The sequence below is a fragment of the Gossypium hirsutum genome, chromosome A12 (assembly GCF_007990345.1).
Source record: "Gossypium hirsutum isolate 1008001.06 chromosome A12, Gossypium_hirsutum_v2.1, whole genome shotgun sequence".
NCBI lineage: Eukaryota > Viridiplantae > Streptophyta > Magnoliopsida > Malvales > Malvaceae > Gossypium > Gossypium hirsutum.
The window spans coordinates 17,624,805-17,636,541 of record NC_053435.1 but is presented as its reverse complement, the minus strand read 5'-3'; the positions used below and the strand labels follow the sequence as shown (position 1 = coordinate 17,636,541).

The 11,737-nt window shown below is 32.9% G+C and overlaps 1 protein-coding gene across 3 annotated transcripts; it reads left to right on the top strand.

Annotated features, from left to right (window-relative positions):
- Positions 1-780: 780 nt before the first annotated feature.
- LOC107933000 (B3 domain-containing protein Os11g0197600) lies at positions 781-4,442 on the top strand. Of its 3 annotated transcripts, none has more exons than XM_041083926.1 (10): positions 781-1,164; positions 1,265-1,535; positions 1,950-2,114; positions 2,192-2,344; positions 2,478-2,609; positions 2,702-2,862; positions 2,984-3,263; positions 3,356-3,649; positions 3,741-3,922; positions 4,091-4,442. In XM_041083926.1, exons 1-10 carry the CDS (start codon positions 1,063-1,065, stop codon positions 4,361-4,363), a joined length of 2,013 nt encoding a protein of 670 aa, XP_040939860.1. In that variant the 5' UTR covers positions 781-1,062; the 3' UTR covers positions 4,364-4,442. The 3 variants fall into 3 exon arrangements, with proteins under 3 accessions (XP_040939860.1, XP_040939859.1, XP_016720626.2); XM_041083925.1 differs by having other exon boundaries at positions 978-1,164; positions 1,265-1,772; XM_016865137.2 differs by having other exon boundaries at positions 997-1,164; positions 1,265-1,772; positions 2,210-2,344.
- Positions 4,443-11,737: the final 7,295 nt, after the last annotated feature.

The following is an 11,737-nucleotide window of genomic DNA, read 5'->3' as shown; positions in this document are numbered from 1 at the left end:
AAGATGGATTTATTCATCCCTAATCTTATGCTCAATGGGGAAAAAGATACGATTATTATTATTATTATTATTATTATTATTATTATTATTATTATTATTATTATTATTATTAAACAATTTAGTCCCTACTTAATAGATAATAAATTTAAATATTTTTTATTTTATTTAAAATTATATTATCTTTATCAAACAATTTCATTATATCTAAAATTTCCATTCCACCCATAATCAACATAAGTATAATGAAATATCAATCACCAATATTGAAATAAGAATTTAAATATATATTTCAATAATATTTCTTTAAAATTAAATTTCATTAATATTAGAAAAACTTAAAATCCAAGGCGAAAGCGGGGTGTTCATTCTAGAAATTAACATTTTAAAATTTTATGACCAACATAAACCGAAAATTTCAGCATTGAACGGCAGTACAGGACTTGGTTTGAAATTTAAAAAACATGGGACGATGACCAACTCTCCGTACATGGGATGGGATGATGCAAGACCTATGATGTGAATAGGAAGCAGATGAGAAGCTTTAAAGGCTATATGTACGGGATACTTACTTATTTGGGTTTTTTCTTTCCAACTAACTCAAAATTTTTAATTAATTATGAAAATAATCAAATTTAAAAGATTATGTTATGTAAATAATTTTTATAATACTTAGCATACAGATAATATTAATTAATGATTGCATTTAAAAAATAATAATTAGTGATGTTACTTAACAAATTCTCAGGGATCTAATCAATCAATTATGATTTGGATCTAATCAATCAATTATAATTTTTAGATTGGCTAAAAAGAAGAAGAAAATGTCTTTCAACTTTGAATCTATTTATATATTAAATCTATTTTCTTTTGAAATTAAATTTAAAATAAAAAGTAATAAAAATAATTAAAAAATTAAACTTTAAAAAAAAATTATATAAAACTTTTATTTAAATTACCAAATTTTATTTCTCAAAATTATCTAAATTTGAAAAAGGTTTATCTTGAGGAAATCAGGGCTGAAGTTACCTCCTCAAGTGTGTCTATTTGTTTATGTAGGAAACCATGATTGAACATACTCTTCAACAGGCTTCCACAATGTTTACGTCCAAAACTCCCCATTTTTTCAAAGTAATTCTTCAGGAAACTTTGAGAGATGGGATACTGGTAAGTATTTCTTTCTTCTTTTTCTCCATTCATATTTCTACTCTGAAATCTGTTCCACTATTGAATTTCATTGACCATGACTGTATATGGTTATTACCAGGGGATTCCTAGAAAGTTTGTGAGAAAATACGGAAACCAACTGTCAAGCCCTGTTAAGCTTGAGGTGCCTAGTGGTGCAATATGGCAGGTGGAACTGGCAAAGACTGATGAAAGGGTGAGGTTGCAAAACGGCTGGCGAGAATTTGCAGAGCATTACTCGCTTGAACTTGGGTCTTTTGTGGTCTTCAGATATGAAGGGAATGACCATTTCCATGTCCTAATTTTTGATAAAAGCGCTTCGGAGACCGAATATCCCCACACTAGCACTGAAGGTAACGATGGTGATGATCATGTGTCCGTTGAGATTTGTGATGATGTTTCAGCCAGTAGGAAAAACAAAGAGAAACCAGATTTGCCATGTTCACTCCCTCAAAAGAAAATAAGTACTGATTCAAAGTTAAAGAATTCATCTTCACACATTAGCCTTGATGAACCCTGCTCTATAAAGAATAAGCTTCGAAATCTCAAGAAAAATGAAAACTCAAGTAGTTCTACAGGACGTGTAGATGGTATGCGTTCTTTATTTCAATCTTAGCAGTGTTATCTTTGAGATGTTCGTTTCAGTTTTTTCTTTCTCCTCGTTTTTGATTTTGCTTCTTACTATGAGTTCCGAGTTCATCAGGAGTAGAATCTGTTATATAGGTTATATGACATTGCTTGTTCTTATCATTTCATTTTTTTAACAGCTCAAAGGAGCATAGGCAATACAGATGGAACCAGGAGCTTGGTAAGTGATACTAATTCTAGTTCTCAAGAAAGATGTCCCTCCGGCTCTACAGAACTTAAAGACTCAAAGTTCCAAAAACGAAAGAAGCGTGTGGATTCCCAATATTCAAAAAAAGATCTTAGGGGTGATTACCTTTTTTCCCTGTATGTTTCGAGTTCGAGTCCCCAAAGCTACTGTCTTAAAAAGTTTCTATCTTAACAGATGAATTCATATGTTCAGCAAAACATGATAATGGAGGGGTATCAGGTGCTTGTGGATGTCTGAAACCTGACCTTATAGGCAGGACGCAACCATTGGCTGCAACTGAGAAACAAAGAGCTGCTGATATTGTAAGTTGGTCTTCCTCAAGATTAGGTAAGTACAGAAAAATATACAAGTTCCCTTGGATATCAATTAATTTTTTATAAGAGTGCTCCATAGATCGATCCATACACTATCAATGAAGCGGATGACGATATGTTTGTCGAACTAATTGATGACGTTTCAGTGAGTAGGAAAAGTAAAGAGAAATCACATTTACCATGTCCTCTGCCTCAGAAGAAAATGAGAATCGATTCTTCTAATCAACATGGACAAAATTCGAAGTTAGAGGTTTTATCTTCTGGCACTAGCCCTGATGGTACGCTTTTCTTATTTCAATTTTGGGAGTGGGTTGCTTTTGAGGTCCTCAAATTGAGATGCTCATGTCATTTGTTCTTTTCGTGATTACAGCTCAAAGAACTGTGAAAACTAAGGCTTTCAGTTGTGTGCAACGGCTGGCAGCCATTGAAAAGGCGCACGCTGTTCAGATAGCTAGTGCTTTTGAAAGTACTGAAAACCCAGTTTTTATGATAGTCATGCAACCATCATACGTTCGTGGTACATGCAGAATGGTAAATTTTAAAACTAGAACCTGGCTATTCTCTAGACCATCATTTTGCAAACTCCAAGTAGCTTAAAATAACAAACTTATTCAGTCTAATCTCTGGTTTATATTCTCTTCTTGGATTCCAGTTTATACCATCGGACTTTGCTAGGAAATTTTTGACAGTGCACAAGTCTAATCTGACCTTGTGCAATTCCACTGGGAAAACTTGGCATGCCAAGTTATACCATCCAGCAAATAAAAAGCCCAACGCACACCTCTGCGGTGGGTGGCGTGAATTTGTGGAAGATAATCATCTTAATGTTGGTGACATTTGTGTTTTCGAGCTAATTAAGCACCCTGAAATCTTAATGAAAGTGCAAATCTATCCGGTTGTCAAAAATGCAAGCAAGGCCAGCGGGCAACAAGGTGAGTAGAACTTATTATATATCATTGATTCAAAAATCAATTTATATGACCATCAATGAAGATGCCTTATTGCTTCTTATCATTTGTAACAGCTCTCGGGAGCATAGTCAGTCGAGTTAAAACTAGGAGCTTGGTCAGTGATGCTGAACCTAATTGTCAACAAAGTCCATCCAGCTCCAGTGAATCTAAAGACCTAACAGACTCGCACATCAAAACCTTGCATGACTCTCCACTAGACCAGAAAACAAAGAAGAAATTGACACGCTCGAGTGCTCAGCCTTGTAAGATGACGAGAACCAGCCTAAGTGGAAGCATTCAGGCTAAGGGGATTAAGCACGAGAAAGGAAAGAGCTTGAATTTCCAATATTCAACAGAAGAACTTGGAGGTGATCTTTTTGTTTGACAAGATTTTTTGAGTTTGATAAATGTAATGCTATGCTTCCAAAGCTATTGTGTTGACCATTTTAACCTTAACAGGTGGACTCAAAAATTCTGCAAAAGGTGATAGTGGAAGGAAGTCAGGTGCTCGGAGATGTCTGAAACCTGATCCTGTATACCAGAAACAAAGAGCTTGTACAGGAGGTGGTGCTTTTAGAACTTCAAACCCCTCTTTCAGTGTTGTGATACACCCATCACATATTGGTTCTTGTAGTACTGTGGTGAGATTTCTGTTGAATTATCTCTTCATTCCATTTATGTAATCCAAGTCTTGAGCAAATGGCTTTTCATTATTCCCCATATGAAGTGAGAGTGTCAAGTTGCAGACTTGATAGGTTAATATTGCAGCTGTACTGTATGAAAACTGAAACTATCTTCATTATTGGCAGCACATACCGGAGGAATTTGGCAAGAGATATTTGAAGAAAAACGGAGAAATGATGCTGAGAGTTGCAGATGGGAGGAGTTGGAATGTTGAGTATGAAAGAATAGGAAGGAATAAAGGTAGAAAAGCAGGGTTTGGGGGTAAGAGTTGGGGACAATTTGCTATGGACAATGAATTGGAGGTGGGAGACGTTTGTGTGTTTGAGCTGATGAATGAAAATGGAAACTTGTTGGAAGTTGTCATTCATCGCAAGCTTTTACTCGTCGAAATTAATTAAGTTGTCAAGTACTTCAATCCAAATTGGAACTGTTTGATGATTTTGAGTATTTACTTCAATGGAACTTTTTATTATTCAAGGATGGTGAATACATCCCGGTTGATTCAAATATCATACTACAAAAATCATTTTATTTAATTATAATATATAGTTTTTATTTTTATTTATTTTATTAAAACTATTTTATAATTTTTGACGATTATAGTGATATTCATATTAAATATTTTTATATTATTTGTAGTAGTTAGAGTTTGCGTACAACGTACTATTAGTCGGATACGAGCTTCAATTCGGAAATGGATCCGAGTTGGGGATATTCGATAAGATGGAGAGAAAGTTGGGAGGTGTCTGGAAATTATACAGGTATTTTTATGATCTAATTCAGTTGTGCTCTGCTTGATAAGAACTGTCTGAACTTCTATGGTAATGGTAAGTGACATTTTCATTTATGTATGTAAAACTCTGAAGTAAAAGAATTATTAGTGATTTTTTTTTGTGTGTAAAGAATTTTGGTGATAAACTGAGTTAGTGAATAGGAAGTTTGTTAAAACAATGATTTGTTGCCTTGAAATTAGTTTGGCGCAACGATAGTGTGGTGATCTGTATACATAAGAGTATTTTAGATTTTGTGTGTTAGTGATTGGTATGATTGGGTTAGAAGAAAGTGAGTTAGTGAAACACAAAGTGGTTAAGTTCTGGGTTTGAATTAAGATTTTGAAATTTATGATAAGTAAATTGATCTGGTTTAGTGGTTGAGTGCTTCGGTTATATGTGTGAGGTTCTGAGTTTGAATACTATTTTTGGAAATTTTGTTAATTTGCTAAAATCCTTACCTTTAAACGTTTGGTTTATGAGTAAAATTTAGTCAATCGATGTTAAGAATGAGTCTATTGGTTCAATTGTTAAGCTTTTGTATGCTCTTTGGCCTTGTGTTCAAATCTTGACAAATGTAATAGGGAATGTTTTATTTTTATGAATTACTTGGCATGGTAGTTATTTTTGGTTGAGTAATTAAATTTCCAAAAACCTCCTGGGCATTTAGTTTTCCCATTTTTGTTTCCTTCGTTCCTCGCGTTTTCTTCAATTTTTCCTCGTTATGATTTCTTCTCTTCAAACGTCCTTTCTTTTTGCTATGTTATGTTACATTGATTCTGCACGGGGTTTGACTTTTCCTTCTAGTTTATTTCGTTGGCCGATAAGTTTGATATAAAGTTTTGGTGTCCAAAGTTTTTCGTAACTTCGATTTTGGAATGTTAGTTTTTAGTGATTTGACTGCGAGTTAATCGTTTGTTGGACAATTGCTTGTCGTTTAGGGACGGGAACTCATCCTTGTTGCTTCTGCTTCAAATCCGTATTAGGTGGATATCAGAAACCCCTTCTTCTTCGAATTTTAGTCATCGAAAAATGGGACTGTCGACACCACAAGGCCGTGTGGCAAGCTGTGTAACTTACTGTTCGAAAAAATTGGAGGCACATGCGATTGGCACACGAGCGTGTACCCAGATCGTGTGTGGTTATGAATTGTGTAGGGTTTACATAGGCCAGTGACATGGGCATTTGTCCAGGCAGTTTAACTTACTATTTGCGAATTAGGACCGCATGGGCAAATGGCATAGGCGTGTGTCAAGCCATGTGCGACACATGGACAAGCACACGGGAGTCTGCTAGACTGTTTGGAGTCACACGGGCCAATCCTCCAGGCCGTGTGAAGCAATATTTTGAACTTGTCCCTCGAGCGACAAGCTTCACTCGAAACGAACGCAGGCTTGTTGTAAGGTCCGTACATCTAAATTAGACTATATAACTTGATATCCAATGATCTGACAATGAACAACTTGGGAATGTTACTTATGTTTGTTATGTTGAACCTAAGTACATAAGAAATGTTATATTGTAATGTGTTATAGTATAATGTAAGCGAATTATCTAGGTATGATCTGTAACGCCCCAATTTTTGGGAATTCTGTGAATGTTGGCATAGGTTTAATTATGTTAGTGGGCCTCTAGAAAGCCTAAACTTAAGATAGAACCCGACAATTTTAGTTAATTTTTGTTCCATAAGAAAAAAGGGGGTGAAATTATGAAATAGGACCTATGTGAAAATGTTTGAAAATGCTATAGGCTAAATTGAAGTGGCCAAATAAATAGGAGTGCAAAATAGGAGGATTTGCATGACAAACCTCCCATTTTACATGAAGTGGCCAGCCATCATGTTGTTGTAGACAAAATGTACACTTGATATCCATAATTTATGGTACAAATTGATACAAATTGATAATAGGTTAGGTAAATGTTCCATGATAATGGGTTAGGTAAATGTTTCATGATAATAGGTTAGGTAAATGTTCCATGATAATGGGTTAGGTAAATGTTTCATGATAATGGGTTAGGTAAATGTTTCATGATAAGAATATCATGTCTTTTGTATTAAAGAATTAAATGGATGAAATATGAAGTTTTATTAAAAGAAAAAGGGGTGAAAAGAACAAAGTTTTGTCTATCTTTGTTCATCATAGCTGAAAGTTAGAGAAGAGAAATGAGAGGAGAAAGCTCTTGAGTATTCGGTCATTAGGAGGAGGAAAATTGAAGGTAAGTTCTTGGTACATTGCTTCTATTTTGAGGTTCATGAGTTCTTCTTGATTCTACCTTAACTCTTGAAGTATATTTTGATTTTTAGTTGTATTGTGAGCATTTAGTCATGAATTAAAATGAAGGAAATGGTTGTTGTTTCATGTTCTTTTGATGAAAAATGGAAGATAGGTGAAGTTGAGCCAATTCGATAAGTATGCGCGGTAAGTGTTCTGATAGTACGTAAATAGTTAGGATATGCATGAAAACCCTGAAAGTAGCTAAATTACTATAATACCCCTATGTATGGAAAATTACTGTTATACCCCTAGGTGCAAAATTACCGTTATACCCTTAGGGTTAATTTTGACTGAAAAGCATGACGATCTGATTCTGTATGATGTATGCCATGGTTATATATCTGTTGCATGGGGACATGGGTTATATTATGGAGGAAGCGTTCTGGTGGCTATGCCACAAATATCTGATCTGGTGGCTCTGCCACAAATATCTGATCTGGTGGCTCTGCCACACATATCTGTTCTGGTGGCTCTGCCACGATTATCTGTATTTGGTGACTCTGTCACATTATCTGTTCTGGCAGCCATGCTGCAAATTCTGTGGTGTGTAGCGGTTGGGTGGGTCGAGTTGTCTCCCCACACGGTGTAAGGTTGGTACGGGGGTGTATACGGTTGGATATGGTTGGGTTTCTGCATAAACATGTAATATATGTTCTGTTCTGCTATGGGCCTATGGGCTTTATTTTGAATTCTGTTCTGGGCTAAGGCCAACTTATTCTATTTCTGTGGTTTGAGCTGATATAAGCTATGGTTGGGTTAATTTACACACTAAGTTTCCCCAAACTCACCCCTTTTATTTTCATCTACGCAGGTAATCCCCAACCATAGTGGGCTTGGAGCTATGAGGGAATTCGGAGTGGCCACCCGTTCTGAAAGTTTGATTTTCTTCTGGTGAACTGGACATCCTTTTATTTACGTTTGAAGTTTTGGGTTTTTAAATGTAATAAGGCCGCTTATTTATTTTTGATGTTTTTTTAATATGTATTACTAAGATAGGTAATACTTATTTTAACTGTTGAAATTGGATAGCTTTAGGGCGCGTTTTCAAAAACAACAGTTGATTTCAAAATAACATGACAACAAGCAAAGCTTCCGCAATGAAAGTATTTTCCAAAATTAATCACTTTTCCTAAAAATGACTTAATCGAATCGGTTTCCTAGAAATATCTATGACGTTAAGGTGTGGCAATAGCGGTATGCATGTCTAGGATTGGATCCGAAGGGAGCTTGGTACTTAAGCAGTCCGATGGACTCACCACCTCTTTTCCGGTTTCCTACCTGGTGCACAGCTTCCATTCACTTTAACCCTTAATGAATTAATCTTTCGAACATCAAGTACGATTTTCTGGACTTAGAATGGAATTTTTTTTTTACGTTTTTGATGTGGCATGCCGGATCCGGCCATAACTTCTGGGCCGGGTTTGGGGTGCTACATGATCTGTATTCTGTTAAGTTTACTGGTTCGCTTCTGTGTTACTCTGTTGATGAATAATATGCGATATCTGAATATGTTAGATTGATTGTTACTGATTTATAACCCTTTACGTTACTCTGTTGATGAAGAATATACGATATCTGCACATGTTAAATTGATTGTTACTGATTTTGATTTATAACTGTACATGTGACTTCATGGCAAATTCGATATGATCTGTTGAGGTTTGATTAGTCTGTCTTACAAAACATAGACTCCCATGTCTATTGATTCTATTATTGAATGATAGCATGAGTTATATGCTCATCACTTCAATTCTGTATATGCATGCCATGATACATTGCATGAGATTTGGGTTGATGTGAAAGGAGAAAGTTTCTGGCAGTTTAATGATCTACATTATCTGGTGGTTTATCTACAATTTTGCTCTGGCAGCTTGACTGTAATATAGTAGTTTGACCACATGTATCTAATCGGGCAGTTTTAACTGCAAATATTCTAGTGGCACTGTCCACAATTATTTGTTGGTGTGACCTGGCTGGACGAGTTCTGGGAGAACTCTATTTGGTGCGTAGCGGAGTGGGGTAGGATGTTTTCTGATAAATCTACATTCTGATTTGTTTGAAAAATACTGCATCTGCATAAACATACATGCTTTGTTCTACTCTTTTATGTTTGGTTCTGCTCTGTTCTGCTCTATTATGTTTTGCTTTTCTTGTTTTGGTTAATTTGCATTGTTCTGTTATATTGGCATTATGGAGATCTCTGGGATACCTGTTCTGTTTTGTTCTGTTCTTATACTCGTTATTATATTCTTCATGTTACATTGATTTATGTATTACGTTTTGTTAATTGTAATTGATGTTGGTCTTAACTTTTAGGCCGGGTTTGGGGTGTTACATTTGGTATGTCATTTTGAGTTTAACTATGTTTTTAAATATTTTTCATATATATATTTATAGTCTAATTTTAGTTTCTTAATAAATTATATATTATACATTTAAATATTTTCAAATATGTACTTATAATCTAAATTTTAATTTTTAATATATTATTTTGTATATACATGCAAATATATCTCAATTACATTCATGTAAATATATTTAAAATTTTATTAATTACGTTTAATAAGTTAATTTAATTACTGTATTTTAATTTTAAATGTAATTACAGAAAAATTAAAATGGTTAAGACAAAAAAAATTCAAAATTTATTTAAAATATCTAAATTTTGTACCAATTGGTATGAGTCGGTGTGCACCTGTTCAAGATGGTATTGGTAAAAATGGATTAAAACACATGAAAATAGTCGAAATATATCCAAATTTTAATTGGAATAGAACTTAAATTATTTAGTATCAATTTATAACCAGAATAAAACATATTGATAAATACTACCGTGATTGAAATTCAATTCATAATACTATAAAAAAAAAAAACTTTTGTTAGATTGGAGTATGTGCTATTTTAAAAATAAAAAACTACACATGTTGCTGCATGAAAAGCTAAATAAACAAAATAAAAAATGATAAATATAGAGTTGGAAGGCATCCAATATTGATGGGGGATTATAAGTTTCTTTAACCATCTTCAAAGAAATAGAGTGAACGTTATTTTTTCCCTACCTTGTTTCTACGGAGCATTAAATTGGCTTCATGAGCCATTTTTTTTTTACACATTTTACATAATCTAATTTAATGGAATTGTTTTTTTTACAGAATTATCAATTAGACTTCTATGATTAAATTAAAAAAAAGTAAAGATTAAAATTTTAAAATTAGAAATAGTGGAATTAAATTTCAAATGCTCGAAGAATATAGAGATCAAAAACACAATTAAACCTTTTCTCACGATCTTTTTTCTTTTTTTTTGGTGAATTATAATAACAGAGAAAAGTCTAAATAACTAATGTGTCTAGCGCAACTCGAACCCAGGTTACAATTGGGGCAGTAAACACCCTTAATTATCAGTCCATTACATTGGGTTCAACACGTGTCATGATTTTGATATCAAACTTCTACCGTTCATCCATATATTCTAAAATTATATAAAATTATACATATTAATTTAGAAAGATTTAGGATATTAAAAACGCAAATAAATGAGTGATAATTAAATGAATTAAAAAAAATCACATATATACTAGGCTAATGATGAAAAAAAAAACCCAAATGTATATACTTTTATAAAAAAAACCTTCTTCACATTTATATATCAATGATTTAAAAAATTGGCAACCTTAAATATATTAGGGTTCTAGATGTCACTCAACTATTGTTTATTTTCTTTTTTGTCAATCAACTATTAATTTTTTTTAAATTAGTCACCCAATTAATCAAGATTATTTTTTTTACATTTCCTTTAAGTGCGTCAAGTATCTAACGAGAGGGTGATATAACAGTTAAAAATCAATGTCATAACAAATTCAGTCCAACTTTTACATATTATATTAATTTAGTCATTATTTAAAAAAAATTTAACCCTAAAAATTTATAAATGGTCTCAATTTTATCTTATTCTGAAAATTCAAAGAAATATATAGAAATACATAAGTATATTGATAAATATATATATGATAAATTTTAAAAAAATGTAAAAATAAAAATTTTATATTTATTATGAATATCTTATTAAGTGGATGTCCATCAAGATAAATATAAGTTTTGATGTACTTCAAATTCTAATAGTCGTAGAAGTATATCTCTACTTCATTTATACTTTTTATGCCTGTAAATTGAGACTTTGGATAAGTTTTGTAGATATTTTGATTGATTAATAAAATACGCCTTCTCTTTGCTCTCTCATTCTCTTTGTTCTTTACTTTCTGTCAATTTATTTTATAACACGTTATCAACACGGTTCTCTTTTAATTGTTTTTTTTCTATAAGTCACAAAAATATCTCAAAATTTACTATTGTCGGTTGCCTCCTAGAACTGTTGCTGTTTCAATTGAGGCCTGTGCACTATGGATAATCTTTAGAGCATTTAACCACTCAAGTACACATAAATCTTTAAAATTTTTATGCCTTTTTCTGCAAAGAAATTTATATAATCCTTATGTGGGTGATGATGATGATGTTAAAGAATCTCAAGTATATTTTATTATGGTTTATTTATTATATCATGTTTATTATAATTGAAGACTAATAATAACAACATGAATAGATAAATTTTGATTTAAAATCCACGTATGTTTGCAATGGTGATTATGAAATAAAATTTGTTTGGGACCTTTATTAATTCGTCTTAGTAAATCTATTGCATTCCTTAAAGTGAACGCAAAAGAAAATAT